Source organism: Callorhinus ursinus, unplaced genomic scaffold (assembly GCF_003265705.2).
Source record: "Callorhinus ursinus isolate GAN/ISIS: 27379988/994484 unplaced genomic scaffold, GSC_fseal_2.0 scaffold12, whole genome shotgun sequence".
Classification (NCBI taxonomy): domain Eukaryota; kingdom Metazoa; phylum Chordata; class Mammalia; order Carnivora; family Otariidae; genus Callorhinus; species Callorhinus ursinus.
In genome coordinates this window covers 45374466-45401975 of record NW_027397074.1, presented here as the reverse complement: position 1 = coordinate 45401975, position 27510 = coordinate 45374466, and the positions used below count along the sequence as shown (strand labels likewise).

Genomic DNA, 27510 nt, shown 5'->3' with positions numbered 1-27510 from the left:
CCAGAGTTTGGAAGGCTCTTTAATAGCAAGCGTATGGTAATTACATCGGCGGATGAGATCCTCACTCTCTGGGGAGGGAGGACGGAGCAGATGTGGACAGGGTTCAGTTTAGGATTTACACTGTTTGAGGCATCTAAAACAAAGGGCAACAATTTTTTTGGCAACCCATTTCACAGTTTTGTCATTTACAAGAGATTTCTTGGAAAGGAAATATAAAGGCAAAGAAAACATCCACACCCTGCATGAAACATTTTTGCCTAAGGAAAAAGAACCCCAAAACCGTTCCTTGATTTTGCTTCTCACATGGATGGCTCAACTCTGCTCTCATACACAAACAAAGACTGGCTCACAATAATCGTTTCCGATTTTCCCAAGAACTGACAATTTGCTTTCTCCTCTAGAAAGGTGACGTGTGTACGCAGGACTGCCGCGTCTTTATCCACCTGGCTATCGGAAGGTACTCAGAGTAAAAAAGGTAAAAAATGACTCTTAAGAAACAAAAACAAAAGAAAGAACCAGGGAAAGGCAGTTGTGCAAAGAACAGACTATCTGCTTTCTCGGTGGGCCTGAATCACTTGAACACAGTTCTTAGTAAATGAGGTGTTTATTTTGATGCGGCTTGGCGCATGCTTTCAACGGCTTGGGTCTATTCAGCCACACAGTGCCGTAAATGAAGTTTCTAACATGTGATGCTCATGGGTCCTCTATTTTTGTAATACAAATCTAAATAAAAATATCAACGACACCATCTTATTTAACGATTTACCCAGGGGGACGGGAGCTATAGATATTTACCACGGACCCCACGTTGCCATGGACACCAGAGGCTACGGGCATCCCAGCAAGTTGTAGATATTCTAAATAACATCTAAAAGACTGCAGCCTTTCAGGTCATACCTGGTGTCACAAAACCAAGATAACTAATTGGGTCTTTGTGGAAGAGCATTCGTGTTTCATTAAAAAAAAAAAAAAGTTAGGCTTCTCTGGTAATCTAAGTAGTAGGTAAAGACTAAGTAGTAGGCAGTGCCCCTCTTTGGGGTTGACAGTCGCTATATGGAAGAGGGATCTGTGATCCACTTGAGTTTTAACTGTGCTCTTTCTACAACCCTGAAGCAAGTGGAGTAGGCGGGCTCTGCCCCCCAGCCCCCGAGGGCATTCCTGACCCATGGCCTCAACCACACTGAGAGCAAGATCAAGTCGGGTTCACCTGCTGCCTGCCAGGTGATCAGAGCCCGCAGATGTGGTCGCACTTGGGAAAGACAGGCTTCTCTGGCTGACAGCTGGTTTACTGAGGAAAACCACACCAGATTTGCGGGACACCTGCTATGTCCTTGGCTGTGGGGCATTTGTAGAGCCACAAATCCATCTCCCACACAGGCCTTGCCTCTCAACGTGCAGGCAGCCCCTTTGAGGAAAGCCAGCTCCTAGTGGCATAGCCATGAAAACAGTTTTCCTGTAGCGTACATAATACCTGTCTTCTGGCTTCTTTTTTCTTTTTTTTTTAAAGAATTAGACCCTAACTCTCCCATTCTCCCTTTCTCATCTCCTCCCACCCCAGATTAAGTCCTGTCTATTCCTATGTGCCTCTTGAACTGTGGGAAATCAGATTTGTTCATATCAGTTTCCCAACTTGTGAATTTTAATATGCAAGGTAGATTTCTAAAATATAAATTCCAGCAATGCTCTGGAAGCATAGCTCCCCGAGGTCCATACACTTTGTGCTCTTAGGAGAAAGACACAATGTTTAGAGATGTCGCTGTGCTGGAGGAAAGGTTTCCATTTGTATGTGAAAAATGACAGTAGCCATGAGAGGAAAGAAATTTTTCACTTAAGGACCCCAGAAACCAATTCTGGCACCAGGACACAGGGAAAATTCCTAAATACAAGACTTTTCATGTTCTAGTCATATAAAAAAAGAAAAAAACCCAAAGTCCTACATACTGCTATGAGTCTGGGAGACGTGAGTGTAACAGAGCCGGAGTGGTGGCGGGTGTCGTGTGGGGTCCCACCTCCCTCCCTGGCTCCCTAACTCATTCTCCGGTTCACCAAAGTGTGCTCAGTATGACTCTCAGGCAGAGCCAGTGACTAGGCGGCCATAAGAAAAATGTCTCTGTGATTCACTCAAGCCCAGGATCAAGGTTCGGTAAGGTTATCACAGGCAGGACTTCACGGCGGGCCCACAGTGATCAACAAGCCATCAATCATCCCCCTCCCCCCAACGTTCACACACACTCACACGCTCTCGCGTACACACACACACACACACACACACACACAGTCTCTCTCTCTCTCTCACTCCTCTTTCTCTCTCCTGGATGACATGGCAGAAAGTCAAAGTACTCCCCTTTCACTCTCTCCCAGCTCTTCTTCATGCAAATTTTCCTCTCTCAGTTAAGTTAAACTCATTCCACTTCCGAAGCCCCAGTCTGTCGGGGCACAAGGGAAAGCCAAGCCTTCAGCAGACAGAGCCTGCACCTCTGGGACAAGTCTGTTTCTGTATCTCTGAGGCCTGACATTGTCCTCCGCCTAAGGAACCGGAAGTCATCAGCCCCTCAGGATCAGGCTCAAGGGGGTCCGGACACTCACAGACCATCAGAAACATATTCTAAGGTAGTCCGGTGGCCAGCACGCTCAGGACAGCCTCCTGGCAAAATTCAAAACGTATTTCTTTCTCCTTTCCCTAAAAGTTTCCTTGACTGTTGCTCTTAGTACACACACACACCATAAGGCAGTTATGGAACGACAGTGGTGAAAGCAGGAAGGGCAAACAGCCCTTGTTTCAGGGGAGTTGGGGGACTTGCCCAAGGTCACGCAGTCCCTGGTAGAGCCAGGGCTAGAACCCGAGTCTCTCTCCCAACTCCCGGGTCCATGCTCTTCCCACCGCACCACACTGCCTCTTTGTAAGTGTTTATCTGTTTGTGAAAGTCAGGAATTTGTCAAACCACGGAACCTCTTCCCAAACAACGTCGGCTGCCGGCTGCCCGCCTCACTGCCCATGCGGGGTGGGGAGGAGCTCTGCGCCAGGCGAGCTTTAATGCCGCATACAAGCCAAACTGCCGAACCCACGGCCGGTGGGAGGGAGCGGGCATGTGTGGCAGCAAGGGCGGCCGGGGCGGTGCACCATCAGAAAACAAGGAAGTTTTGGAGGAAACGGTTCGATTTGCTAATGCCTTCTGGGGTTTTGCCATGAAAATAAGCAACACACAGTACTGTTATCCTCAACCCCTGGGGCGGAACAAAGACGAGATTTCTCCTCAGCCCACTGAATGGCTGAGTTGATCTCAGTTCAATTTTTATAAATAGAACATTAACATAATAATACCAAAATGCATTTGGTCAAAGCCTAAACGCTTTTTCATAAAATACATTTTATATTAATGTCTGTTCCATTTGCAAACATATGTAAATTGAGCTTAAGCCTCTATGTATAAAATTCCAGTTTACCTTCAAATGGAGCAAGCTAGTCAAGCTTCTTCATCCCAGTGGCAGAAGTTATTCTTTCAGCCTATTGTGTTAAAACAGAGGTTACCAAACCCGAGCGCTATCTAGAGAACGCAGCTCACAACTACCTGCGCTCAGGTACGGAGCCAATGGGGACACAGGCAAGGGAGCAAAGCACAGAATATGCTTCCCCGCTGGATGAAACATCAAGGTTTGCGGTGGGAATAGGCTACTCAGAAGGAAAGTCGTTTCACTTGAAATTAACCTTCAATACGCTTTGCCAAGAAAAGAAAAAATGTGGGTACTGAAGCATGGATGGAAACCACTGTACTGTTCCCCCACCATGACTTAAAACTGCAGTACCCTGTTCTACCGCAAGTAGCCGCACTCTCCATGGCACCAATCAATCAAGCAGAAAATGGAGAGATCATCAGGTTGATACTGACATGCCTGGAAGATATACAAGACTCCCAGAAGCTCTGTGCTCGCTGCTGCTGGTTTTTTTTTGTTTTTTGTTTTTAAAGTCCCAAACTATGACAACCTAACAGGCATGTGTATGCATGTTAAAAACATTCCCATCCCAGATGCTATGTTTAGTCAAGGGTTGTGAGAGAGGCATTCCGCTTTGAGAGATCCAGAAGGGTCCAAGAAAATGAATACTTTAAATAATTCCACGTTGGCATTACAAAGGACTTCCCCCGTAAGTATTTGTTGGCTAAGTAATGACAGCAGTGTTTTCAATTCTTAAGTAGCTGTTTCTGTGAGTTGTCTTAGTATTCTGATCATTGAGAGTTCCCATTTGAATCAAGCTAACCCACGACTGAAAGATTCCCACTTTCATATCGCTTTAAAAATTCACTATAGTTAGGTCCCTCCAAGGACTTGATTACAGTTTTTTAAATAAATTATACAGTGGGATCCTTTTCTTGACCTTTTTTTTTTAAGGAATAAAAGACAAATTAAGAAATTAAAGAAGGATTCCATCATATGTTTAAAAAAATTTTATCCTGGTTTATTTCCCCCATTAAATTTATCTATGGCTTCAAAGTTTAAGTGGCACTTGGATTCTGAATGTTTTCATGATTTAACAAGTTGCCATCTGGTTATAAAGAGAGAATGTAGATGTTTCATTTCATATGTGGGACAGTTTATAGAGATTTTAGAGAAATCAATCATTTGTCACCCCATTGATATTTTCCACTATTAGATTTCAAAAGTGGCTTTGGAATTAGCATGTTTTAAAATAACTGAACATGCAAGTAATGTTTATACTAACCATGAACCAGCTGCTATCTATCCAGGTAACTTAGTAATGGCAGAACACTTTGACAAAGGCTTCTCTGCCTCCCTTCCCCTCTTAGTCCAAAGCTAAGTGATTATCTTTTTCTGCCCTTGTATTTGCACTTGTGCAGTTTAATGACTAGATATTAAAACTCATGCTTTATAAGCAAATTCCTTCACTCATGGACATTTAAAAAGTACATAAAAAGTGCAGACTGCATTTCTTCTGTCATGCTTTCCCTCAATAATGTCACCTTTGAGGACTCAAAACATATCCTTAATACATTCAGAGTTCTCTACATTCGAGTCCGCTAATGTTAGTTCTCCAACACAAACTCAAGAGAGAACAGTCAGCCACAAAATGGACTCTAAATTCAAAATGGCAAAGGCTACTGAGAAAACCCCATAGAAACCCACTGAAACGGGAGTAAAATTCAGGTCACTTCTGAGCAAAGCTCATCCCAGATATTTTGCGGTCAATAAAAAGGTACCTAGTTTTAATTTAGATGCTGGGAGTCAGACGTCCTGTTTCGAAGTGCTAATGCAAAAATGCTAACCCAGGAGCACGCGACCCCACCTCAGGTACCAGGGGGTTCACTCTCCTCCTCAGGCGGGAGCCCTCGGAAGGTTACTGCTGACTAACCCCCATTTGGGGGTGGTCTGCTTCGGGCTCCTCCTCCTCCACATCTGCACTGTACTCTTCAAATGCATCATCGTCCGCATCCGGAAGCCCCAACAACTGGAGGAGAGAGAAGAGAACCAGCCATGAGTGCCAAATGGCCCGTGGGCAGCCAGATAACCAAAGACATCGGATCAAAATTCAACAGCATTTAACAGGACTTAGCACAGCAGCTGTGGATTTCCCACTGGAGTCAACCATCCCTACAACTATTTTTATGAACATGTTAAATGGGAAATGTCAATCCTTCAATGGATTGGTACCCAAAGGGCCAGGTTTTATTAGGGAGCCTGGAGACTCTCTACTTTTAAGTATCAAAACATGGCACCACACACCACCAATGTAGAATAATATAGAATGTATGCGTGCACGCGCACACACACACACACACACACACACACAGATCTGGGATGTCAGCCGTAGTACGATGAACAGTACTGACTGTTCCATCACGACTCAAAAATCTATCCCCCCCTATATTTTCTTCCCAAAAAACACATAACACACACGTAAAAATGTGAAAACCACTGAAATGTTTAATTTTTTGGTTAAATTACGGTGCATCTGTAAGATGGGATCTTATATACCTATTTAAAATAGTATTTTGAGTAATTTGATACAAAAACATGCTCAGAGCATGGTAAAAACTACATTTTCATTATGACACAGATTTTCTTAAAATTTATACACAACCCCATAGCAAAAGAGACTTCGAATGAGATACATCCAAATTTTAAGAGTATTGTTTCAGGCAGCGTGGTTATGGGTAAATTTTTTCCTTTTTGTCTTTTTGTAAAATTTTCCAAAGGCTCTATAATTATCATCGGGGAAAATCACAATAAATAACCAGGAAGCATTTTCTTAAAGCACTGATTGGTCTTTGCTTGGAAACGAAGTGCCGTTTGCTGGGACTGATCATTATGAACAAAAAGCCTTGGTGCTGGCAGGGGGCCGTGGCCTTGGCTACCCCTGGGCCCTGCCCATGATTACTGTGCTTCCGTCCCCCAGCTCCTCCATCCGATTTAGTCTGCACGTGGCCCTGACATTCTCACATGGTGGCCCCCTCGACTGGTCATTTTCAGGCAACTTCACTGAATGGCCCTGGGACCCAAGCTAACTGCATGAAGCCCCTACAGTAAGATGGACCATTCTGTTTGCTTTGCATTGCCTCCCTAGTGCCCTGCAACCCCTCCCCTTCTTCCCATACCCCGCCCAAATGCTGACATGAGGAAACCCTAGGTCCCAATCGAAATAATGCTTTTCCCTTGAAGTTCTCCAACCCCAACTCCTGCAGTCTCCCAGAGCCCTATGAACACGCTCCGGACAAGATCATCTGCCAGGCCCTTGGTCATATTCTCCATGGGGCCTGGCAAGCTGGCCATGACTAGCTGTAGACACACACTTTCCCCTTCGAGCCCAGAGGACCGCAGCTGTCTCAAAGGGCCACTGTTGACTTGGAGGGGTTGCGTGGGAGGAGCGCATCTCTGCTAGCCCGGACAGTGTGGAGCAATCTCGTGTATGCTTGGGGGAAGTGAGAAGCCCCTTGCTCCTCCTGCTGTCACCCTCTCACATCTCAGTGGAATGAGCACAAGATAACGTTTGTCTCTAGAGAGAGAGAAAAGATGGCGACAATGAACACAGATGGCGAGTATTCTGATGTTCCATTTTTTATTTGAAGAGCTGCTTGGTGACACAGCAAGGTGAAAGTGTCAAATGAGTGATGATATTTAAATCGCTGATAAAACAGAAATATTGTTGCCCCTACCGAAAACCCCAGAATCACCTAGATGCCAGCAGAGGATGCATTAATTCAACAATAAATGTGACTCCTCACTGCACTGAAGGGATACCCCTTAAAAGAGGAATGGCCGGTGGGTTCCCTCTCACTTAACAGATGTGAGTGGTAGCTGCTGCCTAGAGCCCTGGGTTGAGGATTCCAAGGCTCAGTGGGAAAGACTGTGGTCAATTCACCACGCAGCCATGGGTAAAGAGAGTGCAGTCGAAGCACACATCTACACAACTGCCATCTTGTCCTAAAGACATGTACCACTGATTATTCTTTTTCATGATACACTTGAGTAATTCACACGGGCCCCAACCACAGGTACCCCTCAACACCCTTCCTCTCCTTGGCTTAGGGTGGTCTGTAGAAGAGGTTCCAGCAAGCCAAGTACAAAACCATTACTTCTCTTCCCCTCTCTCCTCTGCCTAGCTCCCCACCTTCCCTTTGGTGTGAACCCAAAGCACATAGTTTCAGGTCTAGAGCATCAGCACATGTGAGGCCCTTCCCTGGGATGCGACTTCCAGAACTGCTCACTCCTGACCCTTCCAGGAGGACGAAAGAACAGAAGCAGTTCTCTCTGGCCTTCCCGACTTCCAAGGCATCATAGTGCAGGGTCTGCAGACTCACTGAGAGGCTGTGTGGAAAAGGCACTGGACCCAGCATCCAGAAGTCAGGGCTCTAGTTGGGGACCTCTGCCAAGCCTCAGCATCCCTCTCTGTAAAGTGGGAACCATGACACCTGCTCTATGTCCAGAGAAACTACGGAGAGGAAATGAGAAAGTGAATGTTGCCGTGGGCTGCAAGCTGTAGAGCCTTAGGTGGATTCGTGAGTTAGGTCCTCTTATCTCGGCTTTTCGTTTTAAAGCACAGCAGTTCAGTTATTCAAGGGGAGATGGCCTCCAGCCCCTGCTTCTCCGTCTCCCTTTGGCTGTGCTGCTTTTGAACCAGCTCACTGTTAATCAGTATACAACAAGCAGGAAGAGGAATAAGGAACTCAACTCTATTAGCCTCCTCACTTGATTCTCAGACTCACAGCCAGCGTGCCATTCAACAAATCAATCTGGTCATACTTCAGATTTAATAATGATAGTTAATATTGGTTATGTTACCATCTGCTAGGCACGGAGTTAGGCAGCCTTACATATACTAGTTCCGTTAGTCCTCATTACATTCCTATGGGGTAGGTATTATCCCCCTATTACAGATAAGACCCAGCGAGGCTGCGTAAGTTGCATAGAGTCCCCTAGCGTCAGAGCCAGAATTCAAACCCAGGCCATCAGATCACAGACTACAACCTCACCACCAGGTACCCGGAAGACTCCCTTCCAGCTGCCAGGGCTGTTCCTACAGCTGGAGGCTTCAATGTCTTCTACTGAGTAATACACCCTTTAAAAAATTCAATGTGCAACGTTAATGTCTACATTTAAAGTATGTACAATTGAGAAAAGCACAGAGGAGAACAGAAAAAGCACTAGAACTATAATTTGCCTGGGATTGCAAAGAATACCATACAGACAAGTAATAACCCAGCAATCCCACCTCTGTCTCTAGTCCCATCTATGGCAGGTTAAGTTGACGTTTAACTTCTGGATCCACTTTTTTTTTTTTTTAAAGTAGGCTCCACACCCAGCGTGGAGCCCAGCGTGGGGCTTGAACTCACAACCCTGAGATCAAGACCTGAGCTGAGATCAAGAGTCAGATGCTTAACTGACTGAGCCACCCAGGTGCTCCTGGATCCAAATTTTTTTTAACAGTCAAGAAGACATGCCAGGGGCGCCTGGGTGGCTCAGATGGTTAAGCGTCTGCCTTCAGCTCAGGTCATGATCCCAGGATCGAGCCCCGCATCGGGCTCCCTGCTCAGTGGGGAGCCTGCTTCTCCCTCTCTCCCTGCTCATGCTCTCTCTCTATCTCTGTGTCTCTGTGTCTCAAATGAATAAATAAAATCTTTAAAAAAAAAGAAGAAGCCATGCCAAACACAGGAATAGAGACAGACTGGTAAGGATCCTGGCGTTCTTGGTTTTACTGTATGTGTACATTCTTTTTTTTTTTTAAAAGATTTTATTTATTTATTTGAGAGAGAGAGAATGAGAGATAGAGAGCACGAGAGGGAAGAGGGTCGGAGGGAGAAGCCGACTCCCTGCCGAGCAGGGAGCCCGATGCGGGACTCGATCCCGGGACTCCAGGATCATGACCTGAGCCGAAGGCAGTCGCTTAACCAACTGAGCCACCCAGGCGCCCTGTGTGTGTACATTCTTATAAAGAAAAGAATACAGGCCAAGAAATCCTATCTGATTCACTTAAATTACTTTAATAGTCATAATCATTAATTCTGTTCAGTAAATTTTTTTCGATTGACTGGAAAAAAATCTTTATGCTAACCCTGAACAATGGTGTTGACATTTCCAGGGATTTGTTGTGCATGAAGGTGCCTTTGGGCAACTTATGATCACATAAAAACTTCTGGGGGCCCATCCATCCAAACAGGGTTGTACTTAAAAGGTAGAAATGCCAATGCTTGAGAATGAAAGTTCTTTAGATCCAGGAGAATATCAGTGATCTTCAGGATTCACTCCAGGTCTTTGAGAAAGTGGGGTAAACTAGCTGAGGACACACTTGGTTGGCATTTCGCATCTGCTGTCTCCAAAGGTGGCCCTCGCTCAGCACAGGGGCTAGCAGGGGTCTATGAAAGAAAGGGAGAGGAGAGGACGTCTTTGCTTTGGAGGGCACAGTTAGCTAGGGTACTTTTAGCAAGTGTCTTATGGCTTCAGAGGTCCCTGGAAGCTCCTCCCAGAGGACTCCTTGGAGCACTTTACAATGTATGGGATTCACCCAGAGATCTACTTACAATGTGGATTCTGATTCAGCTGGTCTCGGGTGGGACCTGAGATTCTGCATTTCTAACAAGCTCCCAGGTGATGGGGATACTACTGGTCCAAAAACCATACTCTGAGTATTAAGTATTACCTAGAGCTTTGGGGAATTTGCCACTGTTTATCTTAATGATCAACGATGCTGGGGGTACCAAGAAACCTACAACAAGATCCTGGTCAGTCAGTCCAAAAAAAAGGAGAAAAAAGGGGTAAGTGGCAAGATGGGTAAGACCCAAATGGGCAAGACGAGTAAGTACTCTCCTACTTTCAGGAGCCATTGTATTTCCTAAAAAATACACACGTTTGAAATTTCATACGTGAGCAGAAAACAAAAGCTATGATAAGCTTATCAACATTCAGTGTCTTTTACTAAAACCCACACGAGTGCATCATCTTTTCTTATCAGACTTTCTGACCCATTGGGACAGCTTCCCACAGGTGGATTCTTTCTCTTCTTCCAGGCTCTTAACCAGACGATGAGAGTAGAAGCAAGAACTGGACTTTTTCTGGGTCACAAAGGGTTTTCCTGTGGGGTTTAATCCCTGGCTCCTCACCCATTAGTGGCAAACTGAAAATATTAATCTTGCTCAGGCCCACGAGGTAGAACTAGGGGAATTTTGCTGGTAGAAAGAAGTGTTTCTGTTTTTTGAAAGAAAAAACATGGAGCTGGAACAGCAACCCCAGGGAGGGGACCAGGGTCAAAGACAGCAAGAAAACATGGGGAACCATGGGCTCTAACTCCAGGTAGGACCATCAAAGCAACATCAACCGAACAGCACACAATGTTGTTATAACAACAGATGCCTCACGACCCTAAATGTCCATAGCGTTAGTAAAAGGAGGAGGAGTAATATTCCGAGATAAAATAAAATAAAATAAAATAAAGCTTTGAGAGAAACAGAAAGGGCAACCAATAAGGTTTGATTCTGCAACTAAATTGGACACAGTGAGCTCTCTCTTCTCTTGTGAACTGTTTAACTAGGGGAAGCCTTTCAGTTGTCAGTAAATAAAAGATATGAAAACACTGAGGAAAAAAATAAGTGGCACAATCACCATTATTGAGATCCATAACCACTATTTTATTACCTAGCTCAATCATGTGATGACCAGCAACTGTCAACCAAGGGCCACTTAAACAAGAAAAATGCAAGACTCCAGTGATTCTCCAATTCGCATTTATCAAGGCTCTTGATGGGTGTCTCTGAGGCCTTTACTGGTTGCATGACAGGGAGAAACCTGCCCACTTGCGGATGCCAGTGACAGCCTGCTTGGTGCTGTCATTTACATACAGGTACGGTTTGGATAGGACATTTAGCAGGAACGAGGTCCAAGTTGGGAGGCCCCCGGAGGAGGAGCCAAAGGTGTGTCCCTCTGGGAGGGAAGCTGCCCGGCTGCATCCAGAGTCATGAATTCACCCAGGGAACCAGAAATTGAGACGAATCTCAGCTGTGTGAACGGGCTCTGACAGTCCTTTGCACTCTTAGTCTGCTTTTGAAGCTCCGCAAGAATCCGCAAGACAGCAAAACAGGCATGACCCCCGTTTTAAAGATGGGGACACTGAGGTCAAGTGACCTGCTAGAGGCCACAAGCGCAGGGGAGCCCGACAGGCCCGGGCAAGGCTGAGCCACCTTCCCCCACCCAGGGGGCATCTCTGAGGACTCTGAGCCGCAGGGCCATGATGGGCCCTTCTGGACTTCCTTCTTGGCCAGCTCTCCTCCCCTCTGAGCCCATCTGGATCCTGCCACGTCTCCAGGTGTCAACTTCTCAGGAAGCCACTGCCCAGCACTTTGTTCCTCGGTGAGCCCACTCACATCTGATATTCCTAGCCCTTCTTACACACTGTAGACAATATAGGTTTGAAAAAAAACACAACATAGTTTCTGATAATGTTTTCTGTGACAACACTGAAAATTTAGGAAATACAGAAAAGAAGAAAAAAAGTATCAGCCATAACCCTGGCGCCCAGAGGCTCTTTGCTCACATGCCCCTCTAGGGGATGGCCGCTTCCGTCCTCTCTGCAGCACCAGCCTCTAACCAGTGAGATGCACGGATGAGGTACTGAATGTGGATGTTTATTATTTTGCCAAAACCAGTGTTGATAAACTTCTGCCTATAATACCCCAAGAATACTTCCTTAAAAATCCCTTACCTTAGCTGGATGCTTCTGTTGAAATCACATGCTGAAAGCGTGTGTGGAAATCACTTAGCAATTGTTTTCTCTCTCCAACAAAAATCTAAGAGTCCTGCAAAAGGTTTCACTAAGGCCTACTCACTTCCCAACAGTATTTTGCCTCGTGTGCTCACCCCGTCCGTATCACTGCCAGCATTCATTCAGTGCTGAGCCTGTGTAATGTGTTGTACTAAGTACCTGACAAGAACCGCATCACCGGATCTTCATAGATCCCTGAGGGAACGATCAGCATTTGTTTCCTAGTTTTACAAGTGAAGAAAATGAGAAACAGAGAGGTTAAGTAACCTGGCTGAGGTCACACAGCCAGCAAGTGCCAGAGCGGCCTGCCCACCAAGCTTGGGTCCCTCAACATGTAATATCCTGAGCCTCCACAACTAGGTAAAGAGACTACAAACAACACCCTGCGGTACAAGGTCACTAACGTCCTCTTAGGAAATATTTCCCCAAAGGGGCGTGAGCACAGCAGGGAACGGAACTCCTTTGCTAATTCTGCACAGCATCTAGGAGAGTGTTTGGACTCTGCCTTGTAGCACGTACATTTTCGCAGCTGTCTCTCCTCCCAGAAAGTCAGCCCCTCGAGGGCAAGAACTGGGCACTGCATCCTGCTTCCTGCTCTTCACTCTCCAAAGTGGTGTTTGGCAAATAGCAAATGATCGATATGTTTTGTTGAAAATGGGATGAAGAAATAGAGAAAAAAGAGGAGGAGTGAGATGGAGAAAAAGGAAAAGAAAAACTTTTTTTGCTTTTCAAATCCAACAACAGATTTCTTTACATGTCGGGGGAGGACTCTGACTGTGATACTGCTCGTTTTGGTGGGGGGACGGCGCACGCGAGAGGAGAAGGGGGAAAAGCACAGTGTGCAAAGTTGGGCAAGCCCTTGTGCTGCGTCTTCTTCTTCTTTTTTAAGATCGTATTTATTTGAGAGACAGAGAGCACAAGCAGGGTGAGGGGCAGAGGGAGAAGCAGACTCCCCGCGAGCAGGGAGCCTGCAAAGTAGGCAAAGTTTTTAAAAATTGAACCCCCCAGGGGTGCCTGGTGGCTCAGTCAGTTAAGCATCCCACTTGATTTTGGCTCAGGTCATGATCTTGTGGTCCTGGGATGCAGCCCCCCTGCCCCCCAAGGCTCTGTGCTCAGCGGGGAGTCAGCTTCAGATTCTCTCTCCTCCTGCTCACTCTCTCTCTCTCAAATAAATAAATAAAATCTTAAAAAAAAAATTGAACCCCTCAAGTCTTAACCAGAAAAATAATCTATTTGCCAGCGAGATCTACTTTGCAGCTGGTGTCCTCATGGGGGTTGCATTCATGGCCTGCCCCCTGGTTTTCTTCCTGCGCCCCTTCTCCTGGATGGCAAGCAAAATTCCTACAGAACTGGCCTCACTGGAGAAGGCGAGGTCCCGCCAGAACTCGTTTTGCTGTTTTTCTTTACCAAGAAGACCTGGCCACGTGTTGGCAACCAGGCAGCCACATGAAAAGGGAAAGAAATGAATGCAGTCCAAGAAAATCCAGGTGCATAGCTGAACGCAAGTGGGTTGTTGAACATTTTCTTCCAGATTCTGCTGCCACGTGCCCTGGAGACACACAGACTTGCTCTGATGTCGGACTTCCAGGGTCCCCTTCTAGAGCAGAGCCTGACATTCTAGATAGGGCTGTGCTCCCCAGGAGAGGAGGCTCCCTGGTACAGCGCCCCTCTGGTGGGGGAGTTGATGTGCACCACGCACCCTCTGGCTGGGCTTTTTTGCCCCTCAGGGAGAGGCGGGTGGGAGGGCCAGGGAAGGCGAAGTGCAGGCAGGGCTTTGGGTTTCCCTCAGCCAGGATGTGCCCCAGGTTGGATGATTCGAGGAACGCGACAGCCCACAACAAGGACCTCCTCCTGGAGGTCCACAGGAAACTTTCCCCGCTCTCCTCCACTCACGGGTGTGGTTCCTCCCACTGCTGCTATTTGTCTGTCAGTTTCATGTAAGGGAGCTTTGTGTTTAGAAATAAGACCCAGTGGGGCGCCTGGGTGGCTCAGTCGTTAAGCGTCTGCCTTTGACTTGGGTCATGATCCCTGGGTCCTGGGATGGAGCTCCACGTGGGTGGAGCTCTTCCTGCTCTGCAGGAAGCCTGCTTCTCCCTCTCCCACTCCCCCTGCTTGTGTTCCCTCTCTTGCTGTGTCTCTCTCTGTGAAGTAACTAAATAAAATCTTTAAAAAAATAAAATCTTTAAAAAAAAATTTGCCTACTTTGATATCCTGCTTGGATGTCTAATAGGCATTTCTGACAGTGACGTGCCCCAACCAAGCTCCTGGTAGTATGGGCGCCCAACTATTCCTTTTGCAGCCTCCCCCATCTCAGTAAAGGACAGCGCCATTCCCTTCGCTGCGCGGGCAAGGAACTCTGGATCACCCTTGCCTTCTTCTTCTCACTCCCCACTTGTGGCCCTGCCAGCAAGTCCAGAGTCTGAGCCCTTCATTCCACCTTCACTGTGACCCGCATCCTCTCACCTGTGTGACCCAACGGCCTCCGCACTGGTGCCCCTGCTCCCACCTGCCCCTTGCAGCCTATTCTCAACTGGTCAGGGGGGAGATTTTCAAAATGTGAAGTCAGATACCTCTGGTTGGTTTTTTTATTTTTATTTTTTTTTTAGATTTTATTTATTTATTTGCGAGAGAGCAGGAGCAGAGGAAGGGGCAGAGGGAGAGAGAGAAGTAGACTCCCCGCCAAGCAGGGAGCCCAACGCAGGGCTCAATCCCAGGACCATGAGATCATGAATATGAGCCAAAGGCAGATGCCTAACCGACTGAGCTCCCCGGGCGCCCCAAGTCGGATCCCCCTTGCACTCAAACTCCTCCGATGGCTCCCGTCACACCAGAGTAAAACCTAAATCCTTCTGTGACCTGCAAAACCCTGAAATACCTCAGGCTCCCCTCTTGCTCTTCCCCACCACCCTTCCACTTGGGCCACATCAGGCCCTCCTTGTTCCCTGAACACTGATATTCTTCTGCCCACCCACTTCCGCCCCCCTCCCGGCCTTTGTATTTGCTGTTCTCTCTACCTGGAAAGCTCTCCCCTAGATTTCCTCATGATTCATGCTTCAAGTTGTACTCAAATGTGAACTTCATAGCAAAGCTTCCTCTCGTCTCCTAATAAAAAAATCCAGTACCTCTGACACTCCTTACTGCCTTACCCTGACTTACCCATTTTTTCTCCTTGGCACTTATCACTAATGCTTTATGTGCTGGACTTATTTACCTTGTCCCCCACCGCCACTAGAACATAAGGATAAGATTTTCATCTGTTTGAATTAAGTGCTAGGAACAGAGTAGTCGGGTACTCATAAATATATATGAAATGAATGAAGGATAGATCAGTACTTTTCCGTCATGACTCTGTTCTGAACGAGCCAAGCAGGCTTAGAAAATTAAGAAAGAAAAAACGAATTGGCTAGACAAATGATACAGATCAGAAAGAGTGAGAAAAGCCACTGAAATTCTATTTCTTGTAATGGTGGATTGAGTGATTGGGACCAACTCTTCCTCAGAGAACTAAAAAAGCTGGATTAAATGTGAAAAATGCCTTCTTAAATATACTGAAGAATTAGAACCTAAAGAGGTAAACATAAAAAGCTGCTTTTGTACTGAGGGTATCTGTTGACCTAGAAAGAAACAGCTAGAAACTTCACTGCATTCCTGGCCTACTCTAAGAGCTAGGGGGACCAAAGTCAAACCCAGGGTCTTCCAAAGGAGCACACCGTGATAAGCCATCCCCACTTTAAGCTGAGATCCCAAAGACCTCTTATTGTCTGAATGTTTGCGTCCCTGCAAAATTCACATATTAAAATCCTAACCCTTGAGGAAACAGTATTAGGAGGTGGGATCTTTGGGAGGTGATTAGGTCATGAATGTGGAGCCCACATGAATGGGATTAGTGTTCTTACAAAGCGGGCCCTAGAGACATCTCCCTCTCCTTCCACCATGTGAGGTTACAACGAAGACAGCTGTCTGTCTATGAAGTGGGCCCTGACTGGACACCGAATCTACTGGCCCCTTGATCTTGGACTTCCCAGCTTCTGCACCTGTGAGAGAAATAAATGTCTGTTGTTTAGGAGCCACTCAGTCTCCGACAGTTTGTTACAGCAGCCTGAATGGACTAATAAGACAGCTCTCAGGACAAGAGTGGACTAGAAGAAAGCAGATGTACAGCCTGGTTTTTCATCACCTGGAGAGTTCTAAGAACCACACGTCTTAAATCATTTGAAGGTGGTCTCAGGCTGATAGGGCCTCCCAAGCCCCAGCAGAAACAGATCAAAATCCCCTCTGAGGAAGGTACCATCATCTCAGGCTTCAATTTACTCCTAAATACACATTTTCAAATACTATAACCAGTACACAGAGATAATCCAACACGCAAAGAGACCAAATACCAAGAGTGAGAGCCAGTTGAAACAAAAGACGACAAAACACACTTACAAACCTTAAAATACTGGAACGTCAGACACAGTCTCTCACACAACCAGGCAATCATGCTCCCTATGTTCAGAGCACTGAAAAGGCAAGCTTGAAAATTGCAAAGGAGAAGTAGATACTCTTTTAAAACATCTGAAAAAAAATTCTAGAGCAAGTATCATTGAAGGTGTAGACAATTTATGGTGGGCAGGAAACTGAACTTGGGGGGGGGGGGGGGAGGGTCATGACACCAGTAATGTGAATTTACCTTCCAATAAAGATAAAGGGCAATAGATAATCTTCAAAATAGGGGTGAGAATTCACTTTACATGCTTTTCAGCTAGAATGAAAACGAACTGTCAGCTAGCCCCGGATATACAGATTCTTAAATCCTACACTGGGGCGGGGGGCAGGGGGGTGGAGGGCAGAAAGTAAGCTCTCTACTAGAGAGTTTATAAAAAGAGAAAAGAACACAACCAGTATCCAATTTCATCCTTCTCCGTACCCAGAGACATGGAGGCACATCCTGTATATAGCCTTCCGGCAGCTCCCCAGATACAGGCCTCACTACGGTAAGAGAACCTCCATAGTGCTTCCAAGCATTCTGGCCCTAAGTCTACTGGACAAGCGCAGGAACACTCAGAAGTCTCGTCAAGGCTCTGTCTGCTTCCCACCCTATCAGAGATTCTCAAGTGATGCTAGAAATAACCATCATTCCCGCGACAAACAGCTGTGTCACATCCCGTTCCCCCCTCCCTCCCCGCCCTCTCCCTCCTTCCCCTAGCTGCTATCTTTAAGCCACAAAGCAGACAAGAGAAAAACAGTTAGTCACCCCAGGTTTTGCCCACTTTCCCCACCACCCCTGCAATTCTGAGCACAACCACTGCAGAAAACAAGACGGCTCTGGAAGCCAAGCGGGCACCTACAGGTCTGAAAGACTTGAAGACTCTTTCCAAGACTTCGTGGAGCGTCTTCTCGCCGCAGGAGGAGATGTAATCCTGTGCGAGCTGCAAGAAAGGCAGGCAGTCCTCGCTCTCGCTCCACACGTGCTACGTGCCCGCGGCCGGGGGGGAGGGGCGGGGGGAAGGAAGAAAAAAAAAGACACACAGTCATTACCCTCAGTGTGAAATCTGAAAAGCCCGAAAAGAGGTTTGTTTTTTTTTTTTTTTTTGAATGACGGAAATTTGAAGGCCTCTATTCCCAAGTAAAATTCTGACGTTCATTCTCGATTCGCTTGCATCGAAGGGGATGAGAAAATGCCTACCCCGTAGAAAATCCCTGTGCTTTCCATCCACAATCTCACCTGCTCGATTCACCAGCGGATCTGCTCAGCAGTAGCAAAAAAGGCGGGGGGATCAAAAAAGGCCCACAATTTCCACAGTCCTTCTTCTCGACCTGGGTAAGGCAGGTTTTAAAGCAGCAGGGGGGAAAAACCAAGAGCCTGCAGGATCTCTAACCTTGCCTTCAGTCATAGCTGAAGGGTTAATTAAGCACTGTTTGTAACCACTAACTTGCAATGAGACATTCTTTACTCAGATGAGCCTGTGAGTGGGGGTGATGGTATATTTACTTTAAGATGAAATGAATTAAAACAAAACAAAACAAAAATGAAATGAATTTATAAGAACACCCAGAAAAGCCATCGCCGGGGTCATAGAGAAGCAAAGGCTCTCTGAAAGCTCACCTTCTTTACAAATGCTCCAAGAGGGCTTGCTTCCCAATGGTAACATGCACCAAGAGGAGACCGGTTTTAGGGTTTAGTTTTTCTTAAGGCTAGACAAGGTTTGGTGGGTTTTTTTGTTTGTTTGTTTTCCCGCACGAGGATATCTGTTTTAGCACCTCCTGAAGACCAGACGAGCCTCTCCCATAATGTTCAAAGATCTGGAATAAGCCCAAGAAACAGGCTTGAGGGATCCAAGTGCAGAACCCCCTGCTCTGCATCTCTGAGCTAGGGAGAGGCACTGGGCTACCAGGGTAACATCAGGGTACCTGACCAAGAGTCACTGTTTAGAGGGGACCAATCCATGACAGCTCCACCGCTGGTGGAAAAGTGTAGCGGCGTGGGAGGGAGGAAGACATCTGGCAAATCAAAGCAAGCAGCAGAAACGAGGCAGCAGGAGACAAGATCTATTTGGAGAAATAGTCCATGCCAAGCACACCCTTGCTCCCTTCCATTAATACAATGGTTAGGGCATCACGCCAGAAAGTTCTATGTCAGTCACTCAAGAGACACATTTCACCTCCTTCCTTCTCCTTGCAGCATTTTTCTAAGAATGGGACCTACAGACTTAAAATACTGCTCAGATCCAAGAGACTAACTAGGTGCTAATGTGCCACTTCCCCCCCAAATTATCTGTGTTTTGTAGAAGTAAAGTTCCATTTCTGACACACACACTGCTCTAATTCCAACAGACTTCTGGAGGAACTTCTGCCCCGATCTAACAAAGATAACTTCTAGATTCTCTAACTTTAGACAATAGCTCAAACACAATTCTCTATTAATTAGAGATCCTTACAGTTGTCGAGCCACCAAAATGCCATTTATGTAATAGTCTCTTACATGGTACAAAAGCGTAATAGCACAAAGTGCTTTTAGATCCATCACCACACTCGATTCTCAAGCGGCAGGGATTCAACAAGAACAATAAAGTCCTGCTTTCATATAAGCTCTGCTCAGCACCCATTTTCATGCTCACATTTTTAAAAGGTCCAGCATGTTTCAAATTCTTAACCAAGTGAAAGACGGGATTAATATCTAGCACTGCACAATAAAAAACTACTATAATCCTGCCTTTCCTAGACTTGTAACAATTAGAGAAAAAGGAAAAAGTTTATCAAGTGCCTGGCTGGCATGCAGTGGATGTTCAATAAACGGTGGGCGGTAGGTGTAAGCACCCCCTTGACTCTTTTGTGTCTGCAGGAGAAGGGGGAGGAAGGGCATGGGCTGGCTTTCCACCTGCCCTAAGCCGAAGGGCACGCGCCGACCAAATGAGACACCCACTGTGAGAACAGTACCCAAGGCAGCCTGAGTTCTCGTTCATTCACAAGTCGGTGTAGCTATGAGAATCTTGGATATCTACTTTTGAAAGTATATTTGGGCTTTAAATTACAAAGTAAACTAAGGAAAGTATATCACTCAGGCAACAGACTTGCCTCATATCCACTACTGCTTGGAAATCAGACAGGTTCTCTAAGTGTTTCTGGGGCATTTCTAACCTCGTGAGGAGAGTGTTCAGGCCACAATTTTTCATTGCTCCACTTCTGGAGTTGCTGACTTATGAATATATTTTGGAGCAGGAAGACTTACCACCTGCTAAAGGGCCTTCTGTCTAGTCTGCCTAAATCTCCTTGATTTGGCTGTCTAACTCTCAGTCGTGTTGGTTTTGTGGGTTTAAAAAAGTTTTAACCAAATCCCTGCCCCTATGATAACATGAAGGTGCGTGGGGTTTGGAGTCAGACCAACTCAGGTGCCTGTGGCTGCTTAAAGGACATCCCTTAGTTAATGCTAATTGTTTCATACCCACAGTAGCTCATCACAGAAAGTATTCAGGTTTATTTATTGAAACTGTTTCCTTCCAGAATGAATCAAGGCAGTCATTAAAGACCCATAAAAGACAAGGTAAGAGTCTGTGGTTGGGAAAATAAGGACAGAGGGAAAACAATGGAAGGAGAAGAATATGAAACCAAGTGAGGTTAGGACCAACAGTGCCAGATAAAGAGGCCTGGCCCTTTGCTGTGGGTGGGACACAGACCGCCTCTACGCTTTCCACAGGCCTATGCAGGGAAGGAAGTTCCATCAGTGGCCCGAGGCAGTGCCCCCGGAAAAAAACAGATGAGCTCTTCAGAACAGGCGATAGACTGAGGGTCATTCCTTTGGAAAAAGAGAGGGGCCCATTCGAAAACCCGGAGAGGGCAGACAGAATGTCTGGTGGCTGGGCTGATGCTCCTGAAAGCAGATTCTGGGGTCTAGTCTTAAACAAAGATAAATGGGTGATTGAAGACCCAGAACCCTGCACCACCGGGTGTGTCCGCAATGACTCCGACTTGGAAGTTCAACCAAACAGCCACTCTGGCCATGACAAAACTATAGCACAGGTCAGAGAACCTGTGGCTTTGAACAATGTAACTCTCCGGCAAATATAAATCCAGGTACAGAATGTATTGACTTTCCAACCATTCAGTGAGAGCTAAGGCACCTTATAATAGGAGGAATACCAAGGGAAGGCTTCTGAAGGAGAGGACAGCAGGGGTCCTCAAGCTTCAGCAAGCACCACAACACCCTCCCCTTCCCCATCCCCCAACTTATTAAGACACAACGGCTAGGGGTAGGGCTAAGAATCTGCATTTCCAACAAGTTTCCAGGTGCTGCTCATGCTGCTGGCTTCGGGCCCACACTTTGAGAACAAGAACCAGAGCAGAACTTTGACGAATCACATTTGGGGGCGGGGGTGAAAATCCCTGATGAGAACTTTGATTTTAAAACAGGCGATCTGTGGCCCTTCTGTCATTAAGTTGGACCAGAGTTTAGCATCAAAGTTTGTCCAGCTTAAGACATTAGAACCGTGGCATCTGCACACAGGAAAATGAGCACCTTTCTGTTTTCTGTAGTATAGATGAGAACATCCAGCTCATCCAAAAATGGTCTTAGACCACTATGGTAATTCAATCCTGCAAATATCTTTCTGAGCACAGTCTGTGTGCTCCTACTGTTCTAACACTTGTGGGCATGGCGCTTGGCTTCCTGGTGCTTAGGCAGGGTGGGGGGTGGCTGGGGGGCAAAGAACACACCTGTTTCTCCTCCTGGACTCAGTCATCGGAGTGAAAATTCATTGCCAGGGGCCTCATTCTCACTGTAGTACTGCCGTGAGGGGTTTCTGCCATCAATAGTACTGGTGAGTCGATTTTGAGTTGGTGTGGCTTAACCCAAAACTGACTGCTGCCCATTGAAGAGATGCTAAAAGAGAAAACCTACAAGCCATCTCATACCACCCAAAATACTTCTGCACAGGGTAAGAAGAGTGTGGCTGGCCATACCTACGATCTGCTCTTTGTGCCGACCACTGATACGTTTTACCAAGGAGGAAACTGAAGCTCAGAGAGGTTAAGCAACTTGTCTGTGGCCACACAGAGAGCAAGGGGCAGAGCCAAGATGTCAACAGAGGTGAGCACATATTCAACCGGAGCCTCAGCTCCTTCATTTGTAAGTCATAGAAAATAATAATATAGTGTGGTTATCAAGATGATAGGGGCTAGCCTATAGACTGCCTCTCATTTAGCAGGAGCCCAGAGTGCTTCTTCCTATCTGTTGAAATTCATATTAGCATAATTTCACTCTCCTCAGGATGACCACTTCATGAATATACTAAAGACATACACTTTCCCCTAAAGAATCTCTGTATGAATAGTGCACAGCCATTGTGGTAAGCTTTACAGTTACCACAACCCCTCATTTAATCCCCACAATAATAACCTAATATAGGTATGATTATCCCCATTTGACATAGGAGGAAACTGAGGGTGAGTTTAAATTGGACAAGAAGGTGCTTTTTCTCCACTGTCCCACCACATGAGGTGATGCAATCTCATTTAGACAAGTTCTGTTTTCTTCTCCAAAATGAAAAGGTTGTTATTTGGTCACGTAGTTAAGAATAGAGACATGCCTAGAACAAAAATGGGGGAAAATATATACAGATACATGTATACACACACATAAAATTAAATCACATGGTCCTTCTATAAATAGAGCCTTTTTTCTTTAATAGAGTGACAACTGCTATCTTTGTTTTCACATTGAGGAGGGATTAAACTGTACAAAATTTTAGATCCAAACATGTTTTTGATGGGTTGGCAGAAAAAATAGGACAATAAGGCAGCCCTCCCCTTCTCCAGTCATGAGCACCCAGGCGCCAGGGAGCCGCAGGGCAGTGTTCTTGGTTTAGAGCTCCTTTCTCCTGGCCTAGGACAAGGACGGAAAGCAGCTGGTGCTGCCATGCCCAGGAGAGCATGCACATGTGCCCCTCTGTCCGGCTGGTACCTTAGTGGATGCCAACCCCCCACTCCTGCAGCCTGACGAAGCCCTCCGGACCTTCTGTGTTGGCAGAAGGGAGCATGCCACCTGTCTGTGAGCTCCCGGCCCCTCCCTGTCGCACCTGCAGAGCCAGACAGGGTTGCCTCTGTCCCCGATTGCTCAACATAGAGGGCAAAGGCAGCTTCATTTTATCCCAGGAGCTGACCTTGTGCACTGTCCACAGAGACAGGCCTGAATCAGGGCAGCAGTGCGGAAAGGGACGGCGTGAACAGGGTGGCCTGCGAGATGAGAAGAGGAAACAGTGCACAAGGGACAGAGGAGCTGCCAAAGTGGACGGAAAATAAAAGGAAGCCCTTGTTCCTCAGGCCCTCTGGAGCTCCTGGCTTGACACTCTGCATGGTGCAAATGACAGGCCTCTGGGCTTGAGCTCAAGTCCTGGCTATCATTTCTTAGAGGCATAGTCTTGGATAGATTCCCTTCAATGGAGCCTGTTTCCTCACCTATAAAGTGGGGTTCATACCTAACTCACAGACTTTTTGTGAGGCCCAATAAGAAGCCGCCCTTGAACCCACGGTCTGAATTGGGTCTCCAGCTGTCATTCCAGGGACGCTCTGTTTTCAGTATAGGGCTATGGTTCAAGTTGCTCTACTATTTATTAGCTATGGAAAAGTTAGTACACCTTGCTATGTGTCAGTTTCTTCATCTGTAAAATGGAGAAAATCACAGAGAGGACCTTGTAGGATTACTAAGATTAAACAAGCACATACACACAAAGTACCTACTGTATACACAAAGTAGAACAGTGTCTGGTACACAGTAAATTGCACATAAGTGGTAGTTACTGTTCTTTGAAGCTGTCATTCTTGAAATTTAATATCTGCCTTCTTCACTATCATTCGTGGTATGATAGTGACTTATACACATGGGCTGAGCACCTATCAAAGGTCTGATACTACTCCAAGTTCTGGGATACAGTGATAAATCAGACAGATAAGGCCATTGCTCTTATGAAGCTTACAGCCTCATGGGGCAGGCAGAAAACAAACAAGAGAGTATAAAGTACTAATGAGTGCTGTAATTTGAATAAAAGAAGGTGAGATGAGGGAATGTATGGTCAGGAAGTTTTCTACCGGGCCTGAATGGCATAAAGGAGCTAGCCATGCAAAGATGTGGGGGAGGAATATTCTAGGCACAGGGGACAGCAAATGCAAAGGCCCTGAGGCAGGAATGAGTTCAGCATGTCTGAGGACCAGAAAAATCAGCATGGCACAAACACAGTAAGCAAGGAGGAAGACTGGTGTAATATGAGGTCAGAGAGGTGGCAGGAGACAGACCGTGTGGGGGTTTGAAGCCAGGGCAAGGGCTCAGGTTTTATGGTCAAAGTTATAGGAAGTCAGTTTAGGTGAGGTGGAGAGCCATAGGTCATGACCTGGATTATATTTTAAATAGATCCAGAGTGATTGCTGTATGGAGACTGCCAGAGAGTCACTAATAGCACCACCCCTATTTTAGGCACTGTTCTAAACAAGCCTGCTGGGAAGGTACTAATGTTATCATTCCCCTGTTTACAGATGTGGAAATCATGGCACAGAGGGATTAAAGAACTTTCCCCAACGCACACAGTTAGACATGGGGGCTGGGGTGCAAGCCCATGTGGCCTGACCACTGTGCCACACTGCCTCTTAGATGGGCAGAATGGCCCCAGGAAAGTGAGGGCAGAGGTCCTATTTATATTCTAGGTAGCTCTGGCCTGGTGCAAAGCAAGCCCTCAATAAATGTTTGATGAATAAATGAATGAATGAATGAGTCACGTGAAAATACTTTGTAAATTGAGAAAAGCCACGTAAATATTCTTATTGTTAATAAATCCTTCAGATTACAGGAGTTCCATTCATCTCAAATTTCTTCTAATGCTTAACAGGATTTTCCTGGGAAAAGGAAAACGATGGAGGTAGGACACTTACTTCATGCCTGAGTCCCTGTAACTAGGGGCAAATGGCAGCTTGACAAACCTGGCTTGGGACAGATCTGAGGAGAGATTTGGGCTAAGAAATCTCTGGTGGTTGGCATGCTATTCATTATGGCCTCCAGAAACTTTAAGAATGTTCCAGTCTACCCAAGAAATTACTTTTTCCTTCCACCCACTTTCTTCCTTATCTATTTCATTTAATTGTTAGAAAGTGAATATGTTCAAGCATTTTATTCACACAGGTGGGAAAACATTTAAAATATATTATGAATGGCCTTGAAAAAAGTTGTGATATACATAATGTTTCTCAACAATGGTTCTCCGTGGAGTAATTTCTTTGGGTATGTCTCCGGCAGTTCCAGCAAGAAGGCTGTGTGGAACTCTCCCCCATAAAATACAGAACCTTGGGTAATTCTTGCTCTATCTCACACAGTAAGGAGTGGGAAAGGCCACTGGCAGACTAGGGTTAGGAGGGACTCCTAATCAAACCCTAATGTGGCAGTTAGTTGGACACTGGGGCCCTTTCCAGTATAACCCTGGGGTTTTCTCACGTTTGCTGTGGAGTAAATCCCTTTTTAACGATCTCCCATTTTCCCCCAATAACAAATAACAATTATTTTAACTACAGTTAAGTGTTCTTACATATATTTATACTTTACTTGCTCTTCCCAAGTCCCTACGATAGAGGTGTTCTGAATAACCTCATTTTACAGGTGAGAAAATTGAGGCTCTTAAGAAAGACAAGCTCTAAACTCTGGGGAAGCCCAGGTCTCTGAGGAGCCTTTGCTGTTTTGCACAGAGGTGGTTAGGTGTTTTTATCTATGGATCACCTGGATGCTGGTATTATGCCCATTTTTTTGATGTGTAAGCTGAGCTGCCGGAAGGCATCTGACCAGAGTCACACAGGCAGAACTCAAATCTGGCTGTCACCCAAGGCATCTCTCTTCTAGTGCCCCACTCTGGAGCCCAGGTGTGTTCCTCCCGTCCGCGGGGCTAGGGTGCCGGTGGTGGGAGGGGCGTGCCTTCCCGGCAAGTCACACACAAGCCTTCGTCTCTCGGGGGGGGGGGGGGCAAGGAAGGCGATCCTGCTGTCTCTCTAACTCCTCTGCGAACTTCCCGCGGCGGGCAGGGTTGCGCGGCGGCCTGGACCTGGGCCCGGCTTTGTCTCCCCCACCTGAGGGGCCAGCGCCAGGCCGCGCCTCGGCGCCGCCCCACCTCGGTCCGCAGGGGCGGCAACAGCGCCAGCTCCAGGCTCCAGCCGGCGACCACACGGTAACCCGAGCCCACAGCCGCCTCCATCTTACATTTGGGGACCATTATTTTTCCCCCGGCCTTACAAACACTTCATGGAGCGCCATCCTCGCCCATTCTGCGCACCTCCCCTGCCAACTCCCCTGCCCGCCGCATCCCCTTCCTAAACTGCCAGCGCCAAGATCCCAAGCGGGCGCAGGATACAAAGTGGAAGAGGTGGACCCCGCAGTTCCAGGTCCCGGTCCCTCCTAGCTCGGGGCGGGAGTGGAGTGGGGGAGGGGGGTTCCCCTCATCTGGAAAAACCCGGGGGCTTCGTCAGGGCCTCGGCCGCCGCCTCCGCCGGACGGAACCTGCTCGGGCCCCGCACACCTCGCTGGAAGCTCACAGAGGAGCAATGGAAGCATAGGAGAGGGGGGATAGGCGTGCCCGTGAGTGTGTGTGTGTGTGTGTGTGTGTCTGTGTGCACGCGCGCGCGCACGCGCGTGTGCGTTTTTAAGATCCGAGGTGTAATTCCGCAAAGAAGGTCCAGGAGATGGGGCATCGCTAGTGTGGACCGAGGCTTTGTGTCCAAACCGGCAGCGCAGGGGATCACACGGGGGCGGGGGCTCTCCCGGGCGGGGACAACTCGAGGAGTTGTGTCAGCGCATCGCGAGGGGAACGGGATTCCTCACCCCGACGGGACGCCTGGGTGTAGGAAGCTCGAGACTCCGGGCCCTGCGGGACGGTCCGTGCGCCCCGGTCCGGGCTGGTGAGCAGAAGCTCCCAACCGAGCACCAAGCACGGGCCGCAGGGTCGCGTCCCCGAAACAGCCCGCCCCAGTCCGGCTCCCGGGTTCTAAGGGCGCCCCTGCCCCCCCCCCCCCCCCCCCCACGCAGCGCTGACACCGCCACGCCGGGCCGGTTACGCCTCCACCCCGCGCCCACAGCCTCCCAGGCGTGCGGCAGCTCGGGCGTAGGGAGGCGGCCGAGCGTCCACTCCCGCCCGCTGCAGCCGTCCCTCCCCCCGGCACTCACAAAATTGTCCCCGCAGCCGTTGTCCGGACACAGCACGTAGAAGGAGACGCCGGGGTCGGCGTAGAAATCCATCCTGCGCTCGGTCTCCTCGGTGGCGATGAGCTCGAAGGGCGTGTTGGAGCACCATTTCTCCGCAACGTCAGCCAGCTGCTGGAAATCCATCCTGGCCCGCCGCGCCCGCCGCTCGCTCAGCCTCCTCGCGCGCCGCCCGCCTCCCGCTCCCTCCGCCGCCCGCCCGCCCTCCTCTCTCCTCGGGCGCCCTCCTCCCGGGCGGGCAGCGCGCAGCTCTGCGGGCTCTCGGGCAGGCGGCGGGGCCGGGCGGCGCGGCTCCCTCCGGTCCCGGGGCTCCTCCCGGCGGGGACTGTTTACATGCTGTGTGTACGGGGTGGGCGGTGGCCTGGACGGCGCGGCGGCGCGCCCGGCTCCGCCCCGCCCCGCCTCCCTGCCCGCCCCTCTCGGGCGGCAAGGTTTGCGGCGGGCGGGGCAGGGCGGACTCCTCGGTTCGCCCCCACCACCCTTTTTCTTTCTTTCTTTCTTTTTTTTTTTTTTCTTTCTTTCTCTCTTTTTTTAAATAAGCGAACCC

The 27510-nt window shown here is 47.7% G+C and overlaps 1 protein-coding gene across 1 annotated transcript; it reads right to left on the bottom strand.

Annotated features, from left to right (window-relative positions):
• On the bottom strand, positions 1-27510 carry MTURN (maturin, neural progenitor differentiation regulator homolog). The gene is made up of 3 exons (XM_025873094.2): positions 26928-27510; positions 17593-17715; positions 1-5461 (listed from the first exon to the last, which is right to left on the bottom strand). The coding sequence occupies exons 1-3, from the start codon at positions 27087-27089 to the stop codon at positions 5351-5353; spliced, it is 396 nt and encodes a 131-aa protein (XP_025728879.1). The 5' UTR covers positions 27090-27510; the 3' UTR covers positions 1-5350.